The sequence below is a fragment of the Ostrea edulis genome, chromosome 5, assembly GCF_947568905.1.
Source record: "Ostrea edulis chromosome 5, xbOstEdul1.1, whole genome shotgun sequence".
NCBI lineage: Eukaryota > Metazoa > Mollusca > Bivalvia > Ostreida > Ostreidae > Ostrea > Ostrea edulis.
In genome coordinates, this window is record NC_079168.1 from 19,207,009 (window position 1) to 19,233,403 (window position 26,395).

Sequence of the window (26,395 nt, forward strand, 5' to 3'; positions counted from 1 at the left end):
TTTGTGTATCAATCAAGTTTAAGGAGGAATACAGGCTGCCGTCCTTTACAAACTTTAATGAAAATCTAGATCTGTACCTGTATTCCTATTTTCTTGTACATCTAATTGTTGAACAGCTCAGTAGGTTCATTTTCTTGTACATCTAATTGTTGAACAGCTCAGTAGGTTCATTTTCTTGTACATCTAATTGTTGAACAGCTCAGTAGGTTCACGTGTTGACTGCTCATCTGTAGTTAGTGCGTTCGAATCTAACAATTTTTTTTTAAATTACTTTTTTCCCCTCCAGATTACATTCCACTAAAATTGCATTTTTTAACTAAATAAGGTATTTGAAACTTCAATTTCAAAATTTTATTGTACATATCCTTTACTTTCCAGCAATATAAGACTTCTCTGGCGTGTCACTCCGTAAGTTTATTAGTTAAATATCAATTGGTCAACAACTCCAGTCTCGCAAAAATATTTCCTATTTTATTGCGCATCGTCAGTTAATGTATGACAGTATAACACAAGAGGAATAACTCTGATACTTTAGTCTTACTTTTGGCACATTCTATCATAAATTGATTATATAATACTGTAACAGTAACAATCATTTCTTTGAATAGATAAGAAAAACATGCTAGCACCATTCAAATCGTCATAACTGTGTAATAATTTTCTAAACATCTGCCGGTTTGGGAAATTTGAAGTTTTTCTTGGCAGCTTGGGTCACTTTTGTGGGTATTGGGGAGAGCGGTGAGGGGGATCCATAGGACATTAGTCGGGCCATCTTGGCTTGGTGAACTGAATTTGGTGGATGTGGGCTCACATTGTCAGGCACTGTCTGAAAAGCAGAAGAGGTAGAGCCAGTTTTCTTCTGAAAGAGTCATCGTCATACATGTACATCAAAAGAATCGAAAACGCCATGTACTGTTTCATCACTAGAGCACCAATATCCATTGTTTATAGCTAGCACCACGAAATCGAGTGATAAATGAAGTACAGTTTTTATGCATGAGAGATTCACATACCAACTATTAAAATAGTAATTATTGGAAAATTAATGAAACCATAGCAAGTTACAATACCTGTTATGGCATTTACCGGTACTATTTATCAAATTCAAAAAGAAATTGTCTATCCTACTCTGTCACATCAATAACACAATCCTATAAGGAACAACTTCTAGTCCTTATTCTGTCTCTGATGCTTACAATAGGTGTGTGGCCCAGTGTCATCTTCCTCTTCCTTTCCAGCAGTTCAGACACCAGCTGTTGACCCCTGTCTACTAGAGTTTTCACCCCTGCTGTCTTTATTCTCTCTGTTAGTATCTGGTGGGCCTTCCTGTGAGTGGGACCCTTTGGGGACTTGGTAAACACAGAGAACTCCATGCTGGCCTCTATGACGGGGAGGACGGAGCAGCGATAAGGCAATTTATCCTGTAGGTTACTGCCACAGAACAGCGTACCCACAGTGAGGGTCGTGTTTAGCCCAAAAGCCTTAAACAGAAATCAACTAAAATTCAAACAAACAACACAATGATGTATTACAATCACTCAAAATTTTGCTTCATCATTATCATGCCTCCCTTTGAAGACGAAGGGCATTTTGTTTTGCACCTGTCAGTTGGTCGGTCGGTATGTCAGTTGGTAGATGACATGTTGTCTGCTAAATATCTTGCAAATCATTCACTTGATCGTAATATTTCATATGTGGGTTGATTATGAGTAGAAGAGGACCCCTATTGATTTTGAGGTCACATGGTCAAAGGTCAATCCACTTTGGACATAAGATGATACTGTCCACCCAATATCTCGAGAACCCTTTCCTTAACAGACATCAAACTTGGCACACTGGTACATTATAAAGAGTAGATGACCCCTATTGACTTTAAGGTCAAACTGGACGTAGAAACCCTTTGCTTGACAGACATCAAACTTATTACACTGGTACATCTTAAAGAGTAGATGACCCCTATTGATTAAGATTTTGATGTCACATGGTCAGAGGTCAAGGGTCAATCCATTCTAGACACAGGAAGATACTGTCCGCTCAATATCTTGAGAACCCTTTGCTTGACAGATATCAGACTTTGTACACTCATATACAATAAGGAGTAGATGATCTCTATTTATTTTGGGTTCACATGGTCAAAGGTCAGACCAGACATAGTAACATATTGTTCCTATATTTTGAGAATCGTATAATTGACACCTTTTCGTTATTGATGAAATTAAACTTCAGTTATGACAGGATGTACAAAAACCACATGATTTTTCCCTAATGAATACTTTGTAAGCAATGCCAAGCATAGCCAATTCTATAAGACAACTATAGCCATTAAAATCATTCAGAAGACTACGCTAAGGAAATTTATCTAAAACACACCTTTGTAAAATATGATAAAATTGAATATTGCCAATCAGTAAGATAACAGTAGTACATTTTCAAGGACATTTAAACTAAGCATTACATTTGATTAGATCATTTCTGTTGATTAACAGAGGTGCAGTAAATTGACATGTATTTTTTGCACAGGTGCTTTTCTATTGTTCAAGTATTAGTAACTCAATTTAGTTATCCTTTTCGATTTAAACCCTTATCATTTGGACTCGTCTAGATCATTGTTGAATTCATTTGACTCCATCCTAACATGTCACCTGGATTATACAATAACTTGTTGAAGAGAAAAATTTTCCCATATACTCCACACCCATGTTACATAGTGGACCTTTTGTGTGACCCCACCTTAACTCTCGAGATTATAGTGTGAACTAGATGTGTCGGTATGACACGAATGCCCCCGCTTGCAGTAAAATCAAATGTAGGAAATCCATCAAAGTATGGCATTGAATGTGGAGATCAGATTGTATGTTACACACAATTAGTACAATGAGGATGCTTGTATATTAATTTGATACATGTACTCTTGTAGCTTTTTTTTTTTTTAAACCCTACATATTCCTAAGTAAAACGCAGTATTAAGTCTTCCCCGGAAGACATGTGTCGCCTGCTAGTTCATTCTATATGTACATGTAATATATCACGTATAATGTTGAAAAAGTAATTCTAAGTCCCGGCAAACAGGAAGTTGATAAGCAACAGATTCGAAAATGTCTTACACAATACAGTTGGCCACACTGATGCTCTGTGCCAAATATCAGGGAGTTGCCCCATGTGGTTCTTGAGAAAAGTGTGACAAATTTTTTTGCTGTAAAAAATTCTAAGTCCCGGCAAACAGGAAGTTGATAAGCGACAGATTCGAAAATGTCTTACACAATACAGTTGGCCACACTGATGCTCTGTGCCAAATATCAGGGAGTTGCCCCATGTGGTTCTTGAGAAAACTGTGACAGAAATTTTTTGTGACGACGACGCCAGACGACGGATAGTGATCCCTATATGTCGCCACTGCGTGTAACGCAGGCGACACAACTACAAACACCCCTTGTGACCCTGCCAAACTTTAATATGCACGACATGAGGATGCTTGCTCATTAATTTGACAAACTGCATCTGTGTTGTTCTTGAGGAGATTCTTGAAAAAAATTCCAATGTATTCATAAGTATGTATTCATAAGTAAAAAATTTAAAGCAATATGTGGCCCCACCCTGGCTTTGAAGGTCATAATTTGAGTTAACTTGAGTCTTCACCACATAAGGAAAGCTTCTATGCAAATGACTTTTATTCAGTGATTCTTGAGATGACAATTTGAAGAACCCATTCTACTTTTACTACTATCTAAATTTTTCTCCTTTTGGGCTCCTTCCTTTTAACAAACTTGAACCCACTTTGCACATGGATGCTTTGTGGAAAATTTGGTTGAAATATATATGTGAAAAGTTCACAAACAGACAGATGGACAAAGGACATATTTTGATCACAAAAGCTCACTTAAGCTCAGGTAAGCCAAAAACATTCACAGTTACAACTATATTTAGAGTCTCATGGTTTTAGATTCAATCGTCTCTTCAAAAAATGACTTGTTACAGCGATATTTACCTTGAGACCTCCCCAGAATTTAATGCCAATAATGTCTCCATTTTTGTCCATTCCATACAGAATCTCCTGATTCCTAAAACCATGAAAACAGTTTTGAAATACAGTAAAACACTATTACAGGGAATATGCTTACAATGAATTCACATTTACAGCGAAGTGATTTTCATTCCCTGTAGTTTTAAAGTATATTATGAACTTTTTGGATAAAACGAATTATAATAAGTCAGAATTGTTTGTCCCTAGCACTTCACTATAAGCGTGTTTTACGATAATTGTTGACAATGATGTCTTAAGAAACCACATATTGGTTTACATGTGAATAGTTCCCTCACCTTTCATTTAATTCTGAACCTTCAATGCTAACCATAAAACACACTATATCTAGCTCTCCATATGTTGGTTGACGCCTCTTCAAATCACACGCACAAAGCACCTGTGTGTAACAAGAGAAACTCAAAATAACTCATTCTCAGAATACTTACAAACAACACAGAGCTTGGGTCTGAATACTTTTTGACATTATGAATAAGTTAGCCTTTGCAATTTACGACAGTAAAGCAGTAATGAAGTATAAGTAACTCGTGTTTGTTCTAGATACACATTTCTCTCTGTACCTATCTGTATACAGTAATGAAGTATAAGTAACTCGTGTCTGTTCTAGATACACAGTTCTCTCTGTACCTATCTGTATACAGTAATGAAGTATAAGTAACTCGTGTCTGTTCTAGATACACAGTTCTCTCTGTACCTATCTGTATATTGTGGAATAACTATATTTTGTTTGAGTTTAAATTCTATAGATTTCGTGGCTATCTCTAACCCACGAATTTATAACCACACAGAAATACAAAATTTTTGTTTCAATGTACAGACACCACATCCATGAAATTACATCAATGTAAAATCTCGCCAATCCAACAAAAATTAGTCCCGTCAAAATTCACACACTCCACAGTACTTAGCATCTAGACTTCATCAACATTCTGTCAGATTTCAATCATGTCATGCTAATTTAAAATATACCAGAAACTGTACTCACAAATACCCCCATATATAACAAAAGGAAAAAGTCCATGATATAGTGTAGAAAATCCTGAAAATTGTCCCCACCCCAAGTAAACCAAGGTGTCTTGCACAATTACACTTGACCATGAACAACTACATTAAGTTTACTTCCAATTAAATTTAAACTGTATCAGAAACTGTGCTCAAAGCACATATATTCTAACATAATGATATTTACATTTTACCGTGTCTTTGACAGTGGTAACACTATGATATAGGTATTGTGTCAATGTCTCTCATGGATCACACACCTTCAACTTGTGGGGAAAAGTAATAAATTTACCAATTTGAGATGTACCTATGTGTATGTTTCTGTTTTATCTGCCCTGTGACCCTGGCACTGACTAAATGACACTGAAATAGGACCATGACCAAACCAAGTCATAAGCAATCTTTGTGACACAGCCCACAGCTATTCTGCTCTAAATATAGGATTCATACATGTGACCTTGACATTGGACACACAACCTTGCACTAGAATCAGGACAGACCCTCATGTTATGAGCATCCTCTCTGCATTGCAAACTTATGATAGTATGATTCTATAAATAGACTTTAATGAGATATGTACATGTACAACTCAAGGTAGCAATAACTTCCTCAAAATTACGAAAATCAATATGCAAATTCCAAGTGTTGAAATTGTAGAAAAAAATATTTCTCCAGACAGAGGGACTGGTGTCTAGTATATCCCCCAAAAATTTAGTTTAGAAAGATTATATTCCAACATACTTCTCTGGGGTCAAACACCATGTCCAACAGGTTCTCGTCCACACTGACCGGTAAGAATTTGGTCTGTCTATTAGCTGTCAGTTGTACACTGTGCTGACTAAACCGTGTCCTGTAACAGTTTGTCAAACTAAAGATGAGTAAAAGTCTCTTTTTATCTTAAATGTTATTATACGATATAATTCATTCATAATTTCAGTCATTTTATCAATTTATACTGCACATGATCAATGAGAGCTGACGTGAATTTAACATTTGGAAAAAAAACAATTCATCGTACTGTGCATGTATAAATGTACATATTTAGCGGGATTCATACATGTATTGGAGCAATCGTAACTACTCGGCTATTTCCGTAACCGCAAATGAACCTCGTATGTGGATCAACGCCATCAGAATCTGTTGCCATGTGTACACAATGTAACTATGACATCACAGTCGTACGTTACAATATAAAGCGTGAGCTTTGAAATGCAACTAAGAAATCATACATATCTAAGGTATTCTACCACTGTCAATTTCCACTTGTATGTTTAAGCATTAGAGTGAATAAGACGATAACGATACCAAAACTGAATCTGTGGTGAAAATATAATTAACATTATACGGGGATTCGGTTCTGGCCTTTTACATGTAACCTCATCCACATGCACACTTCAGGCGAAGAAATGCATCGATTTGATGCAATTCTTGTGCTGATCCACGTCCAAGTCTTCTTATCGGTTACGGAAAATGACGAGCGCGTGATCCGATTGGTATTGGAGGTGAATTACGGGTGCTGATTTATAGTTGTGCTATCAATCTTTGTTTATCCGTTACTGAACACAGAAAACATGCTAAATCCTGATAATAGAACAAGTGCATGAAATTCTAAATACGCTAAATTAAGTACACTGTACATACACAGAATCTAAATACGCTAAATTAAGTACACTGTACATACACAGAATCTAAATACACTAAATTAATTGCACTGTACATACACAGAATCTAAATACGCTAAATTAAGTACACTGTACATACACGGAATCTAAATACGCTAAATTAAGTACACTGTACATACACGGAATCTAAATACGCTAAATTAAGTACACTGTACATACACGGAATCTAAATACGCTAAATTAAGTGCACTGTACATACACGGAATTTAAATACGCTAAATTTAGTACACTGTACATACACGGAATCTAATTACGCTAAATTAAGTACACTGTACATACACGGAATCTAAATACGCTAAATTAAGTACACTGTACATACACAGAATCTAAATACGCTAAATTAAGTACACTGTACATACACGGAATCTAAATACGCTAAATTAAGTACACTGTACATACACGGAATCTAAATACGCTAAATTAAGTACACTGTACATACACGGAATCTAAATACGCTAAATTTAGTACACTGTACATACACGGAATCTAAATACACTAAATTAAGTACACTGTACATACACGGAATCTAAATACGCTAAATTTAGTACACTGTACATACACGGAATCTAAATACACTAAATTAAGTGCACTGTACATACACAGAATCTAAATACGCTAAATTAAGTACACTGTACATACACGGAATCTAAATACGCTAAATTAAGTGCACTGTACATACACGGAATTTAAATACGCTAAATTTAGTACACTGCACATACACGGAATCAAATACATTAAATTAAGTACACTGTACATACACGGAATCTAAATACGCTAAATTAAGTACACTGTACATACACGGAATCTAAATACACTAAATTAAGTACACTGTACATACACGGAATCTAAATACACTAAATTAAGTGCACTGTACATACACGGAATCTAAATACACTAAATTAAGTACACTGTACATACACGGAATCTAAATACACTAAATTAAGTGCACTGTACATACACGGAATCTAAATACACTAAATTAAGTGCACTGTACATACACGGAATCAAATACATTTTTCATAATTTTTGAATTGTGATACAATTCTGTAATTTCATAAATTTTATCAATTTATCGTGATACCACATAAAATTTTCCTATATTTAAATTTCTAAATATGCAATCTTCTTGTTCATTAAATTGATCTCTGACCTTGACTGATTGGTCGATAGAGAGAATATTCTGTATCTCTGTCCCTCTACTAAATCCATCACTTCTTGGCCTGGACGCCAAACGGAGATTATCATTGCTGAAAAAAATTTCAAAGTAATGTCATGTAGCATCATGTTGGACAGAAATATGAACATCAAGAGAAATATAAATCTTCAATCATTCTGGTGCATTATTCCAGCTTACATATTTTGGAATCCACATCTTTTCTACAGATTCCCACAAATCTTAGCTTCAACAATGGAACCACATTTCTGCTCATTGTGTCCTGAAAATACATACTGTACATGTACACAGTTGTATACAACACTATCAACAATGATCAATAAATTCATGCAACGTAATTTCCACAGATTTATCTTAACACAAGTCACAGTACAGTTTGATATGTACTATGATGAATATGTATACATACAGTATATGTTAACAAATACTAGTATGTAAGTATATACATGCATACACTAAACAAGTGTATCTGAATTTGATTCCATCCAAATAATGAATAACAAATTGTCTGTAACACCTAAACACCTAACTTTCCTCCATTCATAGATACCTCTCATCGTGTCTGTGTAGAATCATCATTTCTTTAAATGCAACAAATGTTTTCTAGGCAATGTTTATAGACCAGTTTTGATTGGATAAATAACCTTCCACTCTACAGTGCTCACCCCGACAAACACATTCGAAGTACCACAAATCTATATGCCATATTCATCGTTTCCATAATGCAAAAATTTCTATACAGTGCTACCTCGATATACTGCCATTTCTTGTAATTTACAGTCAGAAATGAAGCATGCTATGGTGGGTAGTCATTTTAATCTTGAGTGATCACAACACAATACCCCTTGCTCACTGCTCCATGATTTCTGGAATTCGTTCTGCAATCTCTGGAGTTTCTCTTGATGTAGTTCTTGTTTGTAGTCCATTAACGAGTGCATCTGGACATCACTCAAGTACCCCTGAAAACAACATATACTTCAACATCACACAGAGTACTGAGCTCATCCTATATGCTCTATTATCAGATTTCTTGTTAGTTTCTTCCCATACATATACACTCTAATTCTGCACAGTGCACGAGTAAATGTACACTATCACTATTTCTATGGTGCGATTTTACTTTTCCCCTTGTTTTTTACTTATGAAGTAAACTGAAAAAACTTTTTTGATTCAGAAAAGTAGTTGGCAATTTGTGGGCTTAAACCCGGGGCACCTCACTTGCTGCATGACATGAACACACTATCCATTACACCACAGACCACTTCACTAAATATGGATAAAACATGTACATACATATTGATTAAAATTTACCGCTAACTAATACAACCGTTATAAAGAAAACTTGTCCAAATACTTGATCAAAATAAAAGTGATGAGTTATCCATTTTTGATAATCATGTACCAATATTAAAATAAATTGGTATCACATTTCGTATCTGCACCAATCAATAATGAAGGGCATTGAGAGTGATTGCTCTTTACTCCATTGAAACATAAATCCCAAAAGTCTGATATTTTGAAAAAAATATTGACAATTAGTATTTAAAAAATGTGACATTTTTGGCTTGTGCATTATGAGTCAAAACCCTGACGACTATTTTCGCATAGTGTATGCAAAATGCAACATTATTATATAAATCATGGGGGTAATGGAATGAAGGAAATTGAATCTACACTATATGACAATGCTCACATACCAACTTGTCAAACTGAACCCTTGTTGTTCTGAACATGACAATTTATAAATCGTTTCCATGAGAGAGTATTCCTATGTAAACTTTAAACTCCCTATTTTAGCCTTTGCCTCGTTGGTCATTTTTTTTAAAAAACAAACATGAATCTACACTATGTGACAATGCTTGCACACTACATGTATTTCAAATTGAATTGCACACTTGAGGTTTACAGTAATTCCACCCTCCTGTGATGTCATCAGATTTTGCAAAATCGATGATTTATTTAGATTTATGCATGATAGGAACATAAATTTTGTTAGAGTCTTTTCCGATAGTTATTGTAAAAAATCTTGTTAAACATAAAATATTTCAAAAGTCTAAAGTTATAGATGAATAATCAATGATACATTTCAAAATATTGAATCCAAGGGCAATAACTCTGTTTCTATTGATTTCTTTATCAAGTCTATTATGCGATGATTTCCTTTATTTTTTACAGACATTTTGCATATTTTTGTGAATATACAGTTTCATGAAATTGTTATGAACACTACTATATCGTCATAACCAGTTTGTATGGAATTTTAATAACGCTGCTAAGATATATGATTCTGTTTATGTAAGTCTCACATCTTAAAAAGTGTGAAGACCTATGTATTTTATTTGATAATTTGTTAGTTTTAACTCTAATGAATGGAAATAAATACACATTTTAAACTTGTATCAGATAAAACTGCGAGTATGGAGTTACCTTAAAAAAAAAGTTTTCCTATAAATTCCAATGTAGACTTATAATCAAAATTGCAGACCTAACTTGGACTTGGAGGGTATGGATTAAATCTCCATTACAATAGGACAGTTTCAATCTATATTTGGCTTTTGTAGTTCTGAACACGACATTCTATTTGCATATTATCCTTTCTTGGAAGGGGATATGTCCCTCATTTGAACATGCTTAAATCCTTTTTCTCAGAGGTACATGTACTTCTTGCAAAGTTTCCTTGAAATTGGTTGTTTTAGAGATGTCAAAAATGTGAAGTCAGTGAATGACAAATCAAGATGACCATGGATTTTGATCAGGAAAGCTCACTCGAGTCGAAGGCTTAGTAGGGGTAAGAACATCATCCTTGTACAATACCAATCTCTGAAACACACTTTCTACAATGTCAGGTTAATAGCTATTGCAAGAGTCTCCCTTCTAGTACAAACATACATGCCAACTTTCCCGATTTGTGCGGGATTCTCCCAATTTGAAGCAGTTGAAAATCCTGATGGGGATTGCAAAAATACCCCCAAATCCCGATTTTCTACAAATATCTCCCATTTTACGACAACAAACCCCGATTTCAATACCGGAAATAGAAATCCTGCGTCATTTCTGAACTGGCCAATCAGAAATTGGGAGAATAGTCAGCCATTGCTGTTTACCTGTGTCGCATGGTATCGGGGTGGTGTAATATTCCTGGTCTGCCTGTCTCAGGCTGTTTATTGGACAGTGGGAAGCATGTTTTGATAGTAATTAATCGGGAAGACGGATTTCCTTTACACAAATGTGAATGACAATGATGATAGTGTCACCACCGAACAATCGGACATTCTCGATTTTTGCCTCTCGCTGACAGCATCCAAAATTTGCAATTAGTTACGTCAAATATATTTTTTTTCCAACTATAATAATATAGGCTATCCGAATCTATTTGTCTATAGCGATGTATTATATAGTCTATATAGTGTAGTATTCAATAGACTTTGTGATGCGTAATTCGCACAAGTCTGTACTTAATTTTATGTTAGCAAGTAAAAACGTATATTTTGATGTGGGTTTTATTCCTGGTAATTATTTCAGATGTCATGGGTGCAAAGGTTTTGTTCGTAAACTTCATAGCAGGGCAGATCACTCCTTTTCTGGTTGCAATGCAGATTGTTCCACAAGACTCTGCAAGCCCATGGTTAAAGACAAGCAAGATCGCCTTTGTAGTCGTACCTAAGTGCATGTGCTTTAATTTAAATTTTGATATATAAACCAGCCAATGCTTATATGGTGTAAAAGAATGCAACTTTTAAGTTTTGATTGATAATATGTGACTTGTTGGAGAGGATTTTTTGCTGAATAGATGATTTTAATAAAAAATAATTACGTATATCTTTCAAAGTGTTTTTTTTTTTTTATAGTTTTGTTAAAGTTAATGGTCAAACACACTTTATGTTGTGTTAATATATGATATATGTACAATGATTAGATTGATATTTTATTTAAAAAGACAAATTTTTATTTTCATGGTAAAATGTCGTGTATTTAGACCTTTGAAAAATGGTCATCGTGCGCAAAATCCCCCATGGATATTTTTAAAAGTTGGCATGTATGTACAAACAAACATTAATTGGTTTCATTACCCACCTCTACAATGCCTGGGCTTTTCCGAGAGCCTCCCTTCTAGCACTAATAAACATTGATTGGTTCCATTACCCACCTCTACAATATCTTGTCTCTTGGCTGTTCTGAGACCCTCCCTTCTCGTACTAACAAACATTGATTGGTTCCATTACCCACCTCTACAATGTCTGGTCTCTTGGCTGTTCTGAGAGCCTCCCACACTTCCTGCCCACTCTGTAGATCTGTTATTTCACTTTTACTCCACTGTCTCTTCACTGCACAGCTCTCTGGGGGAAATGATAATGTAAATAAAGACCAACTAATCATTTTATCCATCAATTACACTGCAATTCAACTTCTGAATATACTATTATCATCCATGTTTAAAACAGAACACACACAGACACTTTCAAATGAACCAGTGCACTCTTCAGTGCATGGGATCCACTCACTACACCAACAATTCTCTAATCTCTTTTGATATTTCTACCTTCATAATCCTCCTTGTCAAATTTCCTCTCCAGCTTTATATATACAGCTTCCATTGCATCTTGCTGTTGTTTTTGGTGAAACTCACTGAATTTTTCCTCAGCTTGAGCTGTTCTGAAAACAGTCCCTCCCTGTGGCAATTTCTCCATGTACTACAAATCCAAACTTGTATGGTAAATGAACATACATGTACTTCACTTCAATAAAATTTTACATTTTAAAAGCAATACATTTCTGTCTTTTTTCACTACTAACCATAACTTGAAAGTATCATCAAAACAAGCATATTCCTCACATGACCATACCACTCATTTTTCTTATTCTAAACCATTGAATCTGATCCCATTCTATACATACTGTATGTACATATAATTTCAAAAATAATGAGAACAACAATTGTTAACCTCTGCATACCATTAGCGGGTATTTTCTTCCCAACACAACATCAACACATCCCACTAATCCACCCTCTCCACTGAGGTCCATTAATGGCACACATATGGGACGAGGGTCAGTCTGAAATCCTAGCACAGTGTCCCAGGGGACAGGCCTGGTAGAGTTGGCACTGACCTTCAGCTGGAGTGAAGCTGGTGCCTAGAACAGATTTCTCACAGATTTCAAACATCATCCTAAGGTATACTGTATAGGGGAAAATAAATCGTGGTGGAAATTTTTGCTATATTTGCGGTCTAGACAAATCCGCAATTTTAAGAAACTGTGAATATTATTTGTCAAAATGCATACATGCCAACTTTCCCGATTTGTGCGGGATTCTCCCGATTTGAAACAGTTGAAAAGGCAAATCCCAATATCCCGATTGGGATTGCAAAAATACCCCCAAATCCCAATTTTCTAAAAATATCTCCCATTTTACGACAACAAACCCCCATTTCCAACCGGAATTTGAAATCCCGCGTCATTTCTGAACTGGCCAATCAGAAATCGGGACAATAGTCAGCCATTGCTGTTTACCTGTGTCGCATGGTATCGGGGTGATGTAATTTACCTGGTGTGGCTGTGTCGGGGTGCTTATTGGACAGTGCGAAGCATGTTTTGATAATAATTAATCGGGAAGACGGATTTCAAATTGACATATCCTTTACACAAACGTGAATAACAATGATTATAGTGTCACCACCAAACAATCAGACATTCCCGATTTTTGCCTCTCGCTGACAGCATCCAAAATATGCAATATTAAAGGTACGTCAAATACATGTTTTTCCAACTATAATAATAATATAGGCTATCCGAATCTATCTGTCTATAGCGATGTATTACATAGTCTATATAGTGCATTATTATATAGCTAATAAATAGTCTATTATAAAATCTGCGTAAAATCTAGAGAATGTTAGCGTTCAATATCCTGAGAATTTATTGAACGCTAACTTTGCATTGCGTAAATTGTATGCGCCCGAAACATTCCGAGTATGAGCGTTCAATATTGACGTTACCGTAACGACGTAAACAAGCCAAAATGGCAGACGACGGTCCTCCGAATCTGACAGAGCCGGTATTTGATATTTACTTAAGCAAAATGTTTTACTGTACATAAATTATGATGTCCCCATTTACAAAATCAGTTTGCTTCATGCATTAATGACGGGTTAAATATTGAACAGTTAAGAAGTGCATGCTGTTATTGCACACTGCCAATATTGATGAATTCTCGTCTATTTTGGAGTAGTTTGAATGAAAAGGGATATAATTTAACAACTAAATACTTTAGCTATATAATAAAAGGGTTATTGAACTTATATAGGTGAATATTGGCACTCGTTGGCTGTCAAAATGCACTCGCAAGCTCGTGCATTTTCACAGCCAACTCGTGCCAATATTCACCAATATAAGTTCAATAACCCTATAGTATTCAATAGACTTTGTGATGCGTAATTTGCACAAGTCTGTATTGAATTTTATATTAGTAAGTAGCCTTATTTTACAAGTAAAAACGTATATTTTGATGTGTTTTTTTTCCTGGTAATTATTTCAGATGTCATGGGTGCAAATCTTCATAGCAGGGCAGACCACTCCTTTTCTGGTTGCAATGCAGATTGTTCCACCAGACTCTGCAAGTCCATGTTTACAGACAAGCAAGATCGCCTTTGTAGTCGTACCTAAATGTATGTGCTTTAATTTAAATTTTGATATATAGACCAGCTGATGTGTATATGGTGTAAAAGGATGCAACTTTAAGTATTATTTGATAATATGTATGTGACTTGTTGGAGAGGATTTTTTGCTGAATAGATGATTTTAATAAAATACTCATGTATATCTTTCAAAGTTTGTTTAATATAGTTTTGTTAAAGTTAATGGTCAAACACACTTGATGTATGATACATGTATAATGATTAGATTGATATTTTATTTGAAAAGACAAATATTTATTTTCATGGTAAAATGTCGGGAATTTTGAGCATTGAAAAAAGGTCGTCACGCGCAAAATCCCCCATGGGGATTTTCAAAAGTTGGCATGTATCAAAATGAGGTGTAATGTGTTTTTTTTTTAAAAAGGGGGTGGGGGGGGGGTGGGGGGGGGGTGTTTATAGTGATTCGAATCCACGAATTTATGAACCAGCGAATGTATCTAAAATGAAAAAACTGCAAAAATTACAACCCGTGAAATAATTCCCCTATACAGTACTTAACATAAAACTTTACATGTATACAAGATGGATTTATTAGTAGATGTTGACTGGTGTACACAGCACAGAGCTGACCTCTAAAGGAGTACAGGGGTCCTGACTGCCCACAAGCTCTGCCCCTGTAATACATAGTTTGTGACCCATCTGGATCCTCTTCCTGTTGACGAGGTCCAGTAAGGGAACATCCAACTTGGCTGGGATACTATACCATCCATCTGTGAGCTCCACTGTCACCTAATAAACAGACTGAATAAGTCATCCCAGGCCTACTATACATTTGTCTCAATATAATTTAAATTTCTTTTTCCCCATCATCTACCCTTTTACAAAATATATGTATGATGTTAATGGGATAATAAATAATTAACTTATTATGTCATGTCAATAAAAGAGATGGACAAATTAATTTCTATAGAACATCCACATAAAAAAAAAATGTGGAGCTCTAACTATAACCTAGTTTCAATGAATCTATAAATTTCAAATTTACAATCACCTCACAAAATCTGAAATATTTTTTCTGGCAAATAAAGAAATGCTACACAAATAATTATACAATGAATACCCATTACTGTACGTGTAGTCTTTAACTGAATTGACCAAACCTCTGGTTCTGCATCTGCCTGTTGTTTGGTTGCGGGTGCAGCAGTACTTGTTGGTAGCATTCTCTGTATACCAGAAACACACAGTACCAGGCGTTTGGTTGAAGCATCATCTCTCTCCATAATTTTTCTGAGAGCTGATCTAAAAGATGCATACATTTGTATGTACATGTATACAAATGTTATTATCTCTCAATTCTTCTTTTTCTGGGGTTCAAAGTACAAATGCTATTTAGAATTATCTAGTAGTAGAAGTAGTTTGTTACCTCTGACACCTATCAATCTCTCTGTCATATCTGTATTTCATCTGCAGCATTACATTTTCTGGAGTCAATGCCCTGAAGGTAATGTGACAAAATGGTATGGCATACATCAATAGACACAAAGAAAGTTTTACAAAATTTTATAAAAAAAAAAATAGAGGTACTCACCTACTGCCAAACTTTTCTGGGGAGACAACTTCGTATGATGCCAGTTTCCAAACAATCCACCGGTAGTGATTACCAAACCAGCCCTCGCTGATCAGGGAGGGATCTACACTGTCTATCGTCAGAAAGGCTCTACAGAACCAGGTACATCACAATTATACAGTCTTAAAACATTCCCCGGCAGGACTAGACAAAAATTAAAGTTCTCTCGCGGACTACCCTGGTGGATAAAATGTCTTTCACAATGATGCTTACTTGTACATTTCCTTTGCCCCTGTAAATCTGTGATCGTCGGACACCAATAGAGCCCCGTCTCCAACATACACCTGTGTGACATCACTGCTGTAGAAGTGAGGAAGGTAGAACCGGTGTTTGGCAGCATTACAGGCTCTCACAGTACATGGGGTAGGAGGAACATTACTGGACTGAAAAAAGATAAATTTTCGCTTGAGTTTTTGGGGTTTGTTTTGGAGGGAGATGGGGAAGAGAGAGAGAGAGAGAGAGAGAGAGAGAGAGAGAGAGAGAGAGAGAGAGAGACTCTTGCATATTTGTATTTTTTATGTATGACAGTCCATTAAGGTGTTGAATGAACTACAATTTGTACTTACAGAGGGATTGCCATGTCTAACAGTAATAGCCTCCCTCAGTTTGACCCTCTTCCCTGAAGATTTCAACAGAAACAGTCTGCCAGCACTTGGCTTCACACAACAACAAGACTTGGACTTAACAATGTCCTCCTGTTTCCTCCTGGCAGCCTCCAGTGCTTTAATGAAATCCTCTTTGTCATTCTCAGCTTTCCTGTGGGATGTGGTGTGCTCCGAGCTTGAAATCTGTTGACTAGTCGTATTGACTGTTTCCATCCTACAGGAAGTCACTAGTTGGGTTTTAGGTACAAACACAGGCTGCACGGCCTTTCCTATCGGGGCTGTGTGGATGTTTTCTGTAGAGCTTGTTCCTGATTTGTATGGAGTCCTAAATGTGGTTCCCGGTACAGCTGAAGCAGGTGTCCTGTATTTCTCAGTTTCCTCAGCCTTTATGTAGGTAATGCTAAAGATATGAAATGTTTTATAAATATGAAGTAAAAGAATGAATTACTGCATGTATATCATACATAATTCAGTGGAACACAAAATTTTCTACTAACCTGTTCTCAGGATCACTATCACTCTTACATCTTAATGCTTTTGTGTAGAAATTCTGCCTGTCCTTTGTGTAACCTTAGAAATAGCAGAGTAAAGACATAACAATTATCTTCACATTTTCCCATACAGTCACTGTTAGTAATAATTGCCCATATTTCTTTTTTCCAGTAGAACACTTAATATACTGTATAACAGATGATTTTTATCATTCATGTCATTTACCTTCAGGAATTGTTGATAGTGCAGTCATGTGATTCTTTCTGTCAGTTGTAAAGTGACCTACAATGCAGAATTTCAGATACAATCTTCTACAAAAGTACTTCAACTACTTCTTCCATATCAAAAGCAGCTTATGATAACAAAAAACAATACATACCTGATTGCTTCTTAGTACACTTAACATCAGGATTGATTTTCATTTTCTTGTTGGGAGTCTCCATCTCATCAAAGAAATCATCTGGCAGAACTAGATTCTCATACTCCCTGACATCTCCCGACACCCTGTCTGTCTGCTTCTTGGGAGTTTTGATGTCCTCTAACTTTCTCTTCTGAGTATTCACCCGAGGTACGACGCCAGGTCCTTTATTGCAGGATGTCAGCGGGTTGTCACCATTTCCGTCTAAGTTTTCTGCCAGTCTTGCCCTAGCTCTATCAAGAGAACTCTTGCACACTTTTACAGATTTCCCACTGGCACTCTGAAATGGTGAAACTCCACTGTTCATCCTGTCATTATTAAGAAACTTAGGTTTTGGAGCTTGTTCCTTAGAAAAGTTCTCTGCAAGCTTATCACGAGCCATTTCAAGAGCTTTCTGTGAAACAGAAACATTTCCACCACTAGCACTTTGAAAAGGCAAAAATGAATCTTCCTTCACCTTTAATTTGGTAACAGTACTTGACACACAGTGTGATGTTTCCATCTCAGGGTTATCTGCAAATACTGCTCGAGCCTTCTCAAGAGATTTCTGAGATACAGAAACAGATTTACCACTGGCACTCTGAAATGGAGAAAAGCTCTTGCACTCTGATTCTGATGTATTGAGATCTACACTCTCATCAATTTCACTAAAGAAAGATTTGGTGGATTCCAAAGCTGAAGACGAAACTGAAATCTGTTTTCCTGATGCACTCATGAATGGACAAGTACTGCTGCTGAGAACTTGTCCATTTGATTTGGCTTTATCATTCCCACTTAGTGATTTTACAGTTCCTTTCTTATCACCAGGTGCACTAGTATCAGCTGTTTTGTTATCTAGTGTCTGGTTAGAACCATGTATCCCTTTGTTAGAGGCATTGGGGACAAATGATGGTTGCGTATATTCATTTTCAATTTCCTTTTCTGCGGTCCTCTGCATTTTATAGGGAATATCAGTTGAACTGGCAGTAGATTTCCGACTATCTGAATTTGCTGAACGAGGAACACTTTGAGGAGTTTCTGTAATTGCTGATGTCATTTTCAATGTTTCTCCTGATGCCTGGTCTTCAGAAGGATCCATGTCTTTCATACTAACTTGTGAGAAATTATCCGGCTGGAACAAATTTTCCAGAACTGATTGTGGCAAGTTTTCACTATTTTCCAAATCTGCAGAGGTCCAAAGTTTCCTTGCTTCTGTTATAGATTTTTCATCCACTTTCACAATATTTCCTGATGCTGTTTGAAATCCCTCTATTGAAAGTTTATCTTTACATGGTTCACCATCAGATATCAATGATTGTGCACCATTAGCTGAGGAATTTTCCCACAACTTGTTGGCCTCTGACAGAGCATTTTCACTCACTTTCACTTGTTTACCAGATGCTGTCTGAAACCCACAAAATTTCACATCTCTTTCTAGACCATCAATTCTCGTGGGTTGATCAATTTTTTCACTGCTCGGCAAATCATGCGACTTCTTCCCCAACTTTGGGTCATCCTTTGCCGAGTGAGGTTTACCAGAAGCTGCATGGAATCCTAGGAATGTTTCACTTGTGCTATCTTTGTGTTCGGGCCTTGAACAATCATCTCTAAGCGATTTCTCCCACAATTCTTTTGCTTCAGACAGAGATTGTTCATCAACATTCACAATTTTCCCTGCTGCAGTTTGAAATCCATAAAATTCTTTTCTTATCGTTCTTTCTTGATCTTCATCCATGAATGCTGCCCCTGGTAATATCTCATCATTTATAGATTTCTTGGCTCTTTGACACAACTCTTCATGCTTGCCTTCAGCATCTCTTAACACAGTAGTTGATAATAAATGGACCTCCTTATTTTTGAAAGTTACTTCTGGATCACTATCATCAAAACTTCCTGTGGCTGCAGATAAATTTGCCTGACTTTCCCACAATTCTTTAGCTTTCTTCAAACTTTTTTCATCAATGTTAACTGTTTTACCAGAAGCAGTTTGAAATCCACTAAAGTTGGGTTTGAAATCAATCATTCTAACAGATGCCTCTAAATTTTGTTCAGTAACATTGCTTTCCATGGAATTTTTGACATCTCCCTCTGAAGAAGTCGGTTCTTCTCTGTCTACAAATACCTTGATTCGTTTCACATCACTAATTTTTCTGTTTACTGTACATTCAGACTTTTGTGAGATCTCCATCTCGTCATCAAACATCTCATTCAAGAACAGATTGCTCATATCCGCATTTTCTGACGATGTTTCACCTGTTACTTTTACATCACATTCAGTTTCATCTAAAGTTTTTTCTGTTTTCACATCCCCTGTTGAAACTTCACTGCTTTTTGCATGAGTGCTGGATTTAACAGATACAGGAATTCTCGAGTTTAGTTCCACAGTCTCTGGTAGTCCTGTGTCATTAGCCATAGGCTTTGGTATTACAATTGATGTCTTTGCTAAGGTAAAATCCTCCAATTTTGGCTTAGCTACAATTTTAGGTGCTTTAAATGGTCGGAATCCTTTAGGTATGTAGGAACCTTGAGGAAATTTTGCAGCAATGGAGGATGATTTCATTTGCTGACCAGCACGCTCTGGCTGGATAGAGTGATCAAGAATTCCTTGTCTCAATTCAGAATTAATACCTTTTTTTCTTATTCCAGAAAACACCTTTTTAACAATTTCTTCTTCTCTAATGTCAGCGGAATTTTTCTCGATACCTTGTATGTTTGTAGAAACTGCTTTGACTTCAGTGGGATTGGCTATTTCCTTGGTGAATTTTACACTGCATATGTTGTTACCATCAGCTGTTTTAAATCCTGTTAACGAGTCTGAGCTAAGCTCACTACAACCTTCAAATTCCTCAAATATATCTAAAAATATATTTTTTCCTTTTCCTTTGAAGTTTTTGTCTCTAACATTTCCTGAATGTTTGGCAGTTATAGCAACATTCTCCCCGGGATGAGGGCGTTTCCTTCCACCAGAGAAATTCATACTGGGTGTCTCGCTCATAATTTTAGCTGCTTTTCTGTCCCCTGATGGCAACAAGTCTGAAATATTGGCACATTCTGTATCAGGAAATTCTTTTGCATCCCCTTCTTCTGAGATAATCATTTGAGCCTTTTTAAGAGAACTTTCACTAAATTCCACTTTCTTTCCACTGGCTGTGTGGAAACCCTGGAAACCAGCTCCACATTCAGAAAACTTACCCATGCTGCCTTCACTCAAAAGTTTCAAATTTGATTTGCTTTGTGAATAATCAACTTTAGGAGCATCAGCAATTTTCTCAGGATTCAGTTTATACTGTCTGTTTGGTACAGTTCCCTCCAATTCATTAACAGTGTCCACTTCTAACAATGACTTGGCCTTCTGTAAAGCATCGTTTTTGACAGTAAACTTTCTACCTCCTGCAGTAGAAAAACCTTCAAATCTATCAGTGGTCTCCACACCTTTCTCTATTGATGACTGTACATTGGAATGTCCTTCACATTGCGTAGGTTTGGGGATACATGGTGGGGTATGCAGAGGCTTACAAGTGGAGGGACTGCTTAGCTTTTTGTTATGATTCCGATGTGCCATCAGTCTCATTTCCTGTATTTTGACATTTGTAGACTTTTGCATGACTTCACGGTTGTCTTTGACATCTTTCAATGAGTTAGATATATCCTTTAAATTTTCCTGAAAACAGAAAATCAAGTAACCATAAACACTTAAAAATTTCAGCTTATCAACATAAACAATATAAATAAAATATCTAAATGAGTTTCACAATACCATATGTTTCTACTGTAAATCAAGATCTCTTCAATAGGTATTCCGTTTTCACACAATTACAAAAAAAGATCCCCCTCCAAAGTCATTCATTAAATTTCATTCATACTTGTGTACAATGATAATACTAATCCTGATCCATTTAAATTCAAGTAACTTTAAATTTTCCCCCCACAAAAATTAAAGGTTCAAAGTGAAGAGTTTGAGGGAAGAGAATATCAAAGCTCTCATATAATTCTCTCATTTTGCTAAATGTTAATTCTCTAACTTTGTTAGCTCAAAAGATTTAAGGAAGGTTAAGATTTTGGACAGAATTATAGAATGATAAGACTGGACAAAAACAATATGCTACCTGATCTTCCATCTAGGGGGCATATCTTTTTTTATAAATATCAAAACACTCAAGAAAAAATCATCTATGTAAAAATCAACAACAAAGGTCTAGCAAAAATAAAACCTCACAAAATATTCTAGATTTACAAAAAAGTCTAACAATATATGCTTGTTAGACCTTCAGTGCAATATCTGTATCCATGAGAAAAAGTCCAGAAAACTATTTGCACCACTTTTAGCCCCAAAGTAGGTCACAGTGTACCAATCAAGTTGAAATTTGAACTGATTATGTATTTCTTTGAGAGAGAGGTTGTGACAACCTGTATTCAAAATGGAATAAAAATCTGGATAACTGCTTGACATACTTTTACCCCTAAGGTCCTTGCCCCAATAGTCTGGTCTGTATCCTGCCTACAAACTCTTTGACAAGGTTTTCTAAAAGGTTTTCCTACTAAGTGATATTTTGACATTGTCCTATGACCTTTGACATTGAAGAAAAAAATGTCCTCCATTTGACACGAGGAGTATGGGTACCAAGTTTTATGGTCCTCGTCCCAATAGTTCAGTCTGTATTCTGCCTTGTAGGCTTTCCTGTTAACTGACAACACAAACTTGACCTTTGACCTTGAAAAACAATAGGCATCTTCCTTTCATCATGGTGATTAAATGTACCAAGCAGATCTTTACACTTCATTTTGCCTATAAGGTTGGACAGACAGACGGATGACGCCATACCATAATAAGTCCCGTCTTTGACGGGCGTATAAAAACAAACTTCAATACCTCTCCATACCCATCCGCAGACTCCAACAATGAAAATTTCTGAAAACCTGTAAATATCAAATTAATTGTAGAGTGTAAGTAAATTTTCATACAAGGTAAGATAGATAAAATCCCCAGATATATAGTCGAATTTCTTTATTTGAAATTTCCCTTAAAACCATTCCGTCACACAAAATGACTACAGTACATTTCATTCTCTTATTACCTGTAGCTGGATGTTCTTTAAACATCTTAGTTTCTGTTGATCTGGTGGTACCCTGGGTTGATAATGGATGTCCTTCAGACATCTTAGCTTCTGTTGATCTGGTGGTACCCTGGGTTGATAATGGATGTCCTTCAGACATCTTAGTTTCTGTTGATCTGGTGGTACCCTGGGTTGATAATGGATGTCCTTCAGACATCTTAGTTTCTGTTGATCTGGTGGTACTCTGAATTGATGCTGGATGGTTTTCTTGTTTTATAAACATGTCTCCTTTTTCTGAAATGTGTAGATTATGCAATGGGGATTCAACTTCCTTGAGGCCATACACAACCTTTGGGCACGACTTAGTGATCTGGTTAGTCGTAGGGTAAAGGAATTTTCTGTTCTTGGACCTAAGTCCTGAGGGTTTTGAGATGACTAGAGTTTCCTCCAGTTTATCATTCGAAAGTGCATCTAATTTTTCTCTCCCTAATTCTTTTGTAAAAGTTTTGCTCTTCTTATCAACATCAGACTCATATCGTTCTGTTTTCACATTTCCTGAGATCATTTCTGATTTCTCACATTCATTTGGTGTGGTATTAGATGGGCTCGAGTTCTGTAATGTACAGAGATCCTCATTGTTTATTGAACACATCTCACTCAAAGAAGACGGTGAAACTTGGGAAAATAGGTCATCTGGGTCATCCACAGTTATTGCACTTTGTTCATTTGTCTCAGCATGGGAGCTTGCTTCCTTGCTTAGTTTTGGACATGCATGATTTTGTTTTGATGTTTGACATGGTACTTCTTTGTTTTCCTTTTGTGCACACTCTTCACTCTCCTCACTTATATCTTTTACAATTTCATCAGAATGGCTAAATGTCACGCGTTTTCTTGTACCTGATCGTGAACTCCGTTTTTCATTTGACAAAATTGACTTCACTCTCTTGTGACTTTCCGCGGGTGTCACATGTGCTTCCCCCTTTGGTATTTTCCTCATGGTCTCCACTGGAGTTGAGGACCATGAGGAGGAATTCTTTACATTCCTTCTGATGTTATTGTCCACTGGAGTTGATGACTTCTTTACATTCCTTCTGATGTTATTGTCCACTTTTGGAGGTGATAACCATGAGGAGGAATTCTTTACATTCCTTCTGATGTTATTGTCTACAGCTACTGATAAGTCCTCTAAGGACTTCCTCTTTCTCCCCTTACTTGGTGCACAACGTCGCTTTCCCACTGACTTGGATGGTGGATCAAAGAAATCGGAGAGTGTTTCGTCGATAACTTCCTGCTTGATGGCTACTGTTTCGGTTTCTATCAGTGAATCATTGTCCTCACTCTTAAAGCTATCTAAGTTTGTATGTCCACTTTGCAATATGTTTTCATTCACGTTTGAATTCTCTGGCAGAAGTTCCTGAGAAAACATGGGCATACTATCTATCTCCAGAGTTTCTGTTTTCAAAGGGACATCATCCGATTCATTGATCACTTGTTTACCGCCTACATCCTCATCCGATTCTGCCGTCTTTTCTATACCGGATTCATTCAGACTACAACACAGCTCATCCTGAGTCTTCAGAAGTCCTGGCGAGAACAACACTCTAGGGACTCTCTGAAAATGTGATGTTAATTTATAAAAAATAGAATGAAATGCAAGTGCTGTATAACATTTACATCATTTACATTATTTCATATTTCTAACAATCTAACAAAGGATTTTTTTTTTTTTGATTTGGTTTCTTGCTCTTTTTGTCACCATCAGAATGTCGCATTTCTTGATGACAATACAAATCATCTCATGCCTTCATTGATTTCATATCCTCAATAATACAACCAACCCAGACATTCAAATTCTGAAATTTAACATATTTCTTCTTAGAATCTGAATTATGACATTTGTCAACATTTTCCGAATTTTGACAAAAATATGTAAAATGCCTATTTTCAAGTAGTTATTCTTCTAGAAAAGATCGAGTGCAGACTTCACACCATAGACCCTCAAAAAGATCGAGTGCAGATTTTACGCCATAGACCCTCAAAAAGATCGAGTGCAGACTTCACACCATAAACCCTCAAAAAGATCGAGTGCAGACTTCACACCATAGACCCTTTTTCCAGATTTGTTGTCCAAAGCTGCACATTATGTTTACTAAAATAAATGTGACACAACAATGAACATTTAACTCGATTTGATTAAAATTGAAAAATGGTGTCACTTTCAATACTATGTACTCTAAATGACAGTAAATATCAGAGACAAATTCTGTGAAACTATTTTGGACAATTTCTTTTTTATGAAATAAAAGATTTTGTCTTCCTTGAATTAAAGCATTTTAAGCACTTATCAATGATCCAAATGAACTGAATCCAATGCTTTCAAATTTAAATATATAATTTGATTTTGTTACCAACAAATGTCTCCCCAGCTCCCCAACTTGAAAGTGGTCAAAATTACACACCCCTCCCCTTAACGTACTGCACGGTATGGAGGAGAAAGTTTGAGCAGGAAAATAGACATTATAAACTGCACTTTGTGCATTGAGGAAAAAGATAGAGAAGAGATTCAACATCGATGTGACCAATGTCATTGTTGTGCATGATACAAAAATAAAGACTGTTATGCTGAAGTACTAGTAGGAAAGTGAACATACTCATGTACATGAAAACACGAGGCCAACAGACCTTATTGGTTACCTGAGTTATTAGTTAAACGTATCACTAGTACCAAGGGCTATGAAATCTAGAAAAAGTTTCAGGTGTTGCATATCTAAGCTAACTTCTAATGTTCAGCAACAGTATAGAACAAGATGTATTCTTACAACTTAAATACCCCCAAAAAGTGCCTAATCTGATGAAAGACTTATTTTACATAATTTAAAACATGTAACATGAACATAGTATGACTAATTTGGACCTGAGGATTTGCAGAACATAAAAAGTAAAAATTCACTGTATCCCCCAGGCCTCCATCCAAAAAAACTCTTTAACTTCTATGCAGTATGTAATATACTAATTTACAATTCATTAATATTTATTGGATCGAGGCCTGGGGGTTATACAAATTTTTGGTGCATATTGTTGGATATTATCAGCTTTTACAAAAATAACACAACTGTTATGGGTTCTGCATGTTATAATTTCTATATGCGTGAATTTTCGCGGAAAAAACACACTGAATTTATAAAGAAGAAGGTCTAAGCTATTTCATACCATGATGAAATTTTGGAATAAAGATACTTTATTTTACTCAAAATTACAGGGCCATGTTTGGGTATTTGTGGCTCTTGTTCTTTACAATTTGGATATATTCTTTTCTGCTTTTTTTCTACAGATGCGTTTAATTTTTATACTGAATCAGCAAACTTAAAGGCAATAATCACTGTAATAACTTTGGCCCCACACTGGAACCAAAACCTTTACTCCCTGGGATCATGAAATTCACAACTTCAATAGAGGACTACCTACTCTTTCTAAATATACATGTATACTAAGTTTGGCCCCATCCTGGAGTCAGAACCTTTACTCTAGGGGGATCGTGAAATTTACAACTTTAGTAGAGGTCTTTCAGCTCTACATCACCATGTATTTAGTTTTCTTAAAGATATGCAGTTGCAAAGAAGATTTTTGAAAATTGGTCAATGTTTGCTCTGTCCCTAGGGTGCAGAAGTCCTGAAATGTACAATTTATA

At 36.1% G+C, this 26,395-nt stretch overlaps 1 protein-coding gene across 1 annotated transcript in view; it reads right to left on the minus strand.

Moving 5' to 3' along the window:
- Positions 1 to 448: 448 nt before the first annotated feature.
- Positions 449 to 26,395, minus strand: part of LOC125650974 (breast cancer type 2 susceptibility protein-like) — a 36,941-nt gene continuing 10,994 nt past the window's right edge. The window contains exons 7-28 of the mRNA XM_048879564.2: positions 22,729 to 24,319; positions 22,524 to 22,570; positions 17,636 to 21,314; positions 17,482 to 17,538; positions 17,262 to 17,334; positions 16,726 to 17,164; positions 16,373 to 16,542; positions 16,121 to 16,249; positions 15,956 to 16,027; positions 15,693 to 15,831; positions 15,163 to 15,321; positions 12,851 to 13,030; positions 12,438 to 12,588; positions 12,125 to 12,234; positions 8,740 to 8,856; positions 8,078 to 8,159; positions 7,874 to 7,970; positions 5,783 to 5,891; positions 4,318 to 4,418; positions 3,986 to 4,058; positions 1,197 to 1,481; positions 449 to 826 (exon numbers count right to left, since the gene is read on the minus strand). Coding sequence (XP_048735521.2) covers positions 662 to 826; positions 1,197 to 1,481; positions 3,986 to 4,058; positions 4,318 to 4,418; positions 5,783 to 5,891; positions 7,874 to 7,970; positions 8,078 to 8,159; positions 8,740 to 8,856; positions 12,125 to 12,234; positions 12,438 to 12,588; positions 12,851 to 13,030; positions 15,163 to 15,321; positions 15,693 to 15,831; positions 15,956 to 16,027; positions 16,121 to 16,249; positions 16,373 to 16,542; positions 16,726 to 17,164; positions 17,262 to 17,334; positions 17,482 to 17,538; positions 17,636 to 21,314; positions 22,524 to 22,570; positions 22,729 to 24,319 — 8,025 coding nt within the window. The 3' untranslated portion in view covers positions 449 to 661. The remainder of the gene's footprint in view (positions 827 to 1,196; positions 1,482 to 3,985; positions 4,059 to 4,317; positions 4,419 to 5,782; positions 5,892 to 7,873; positions 7,971 to 8,077; positions 8,160 to 8,739; positions 8,857 to 12,124; positions 12,235 to 12,437; positions 12,589 to 12,850; positions 13,031 to 15,162; positions 15,322 to 15,692; positions 15,832 to 15,955; positions 16,028 to 16,120; positions 16,250 to 16,372; positions 16,543 to 16,725; positions 17,165 to 17,261; positions 17,335 to 17,481; positions 17,539 to 17,635; positions 21,315 to 22,523; positions 22,571 to 22,728; positions 24,320 to 26,395) is intronic.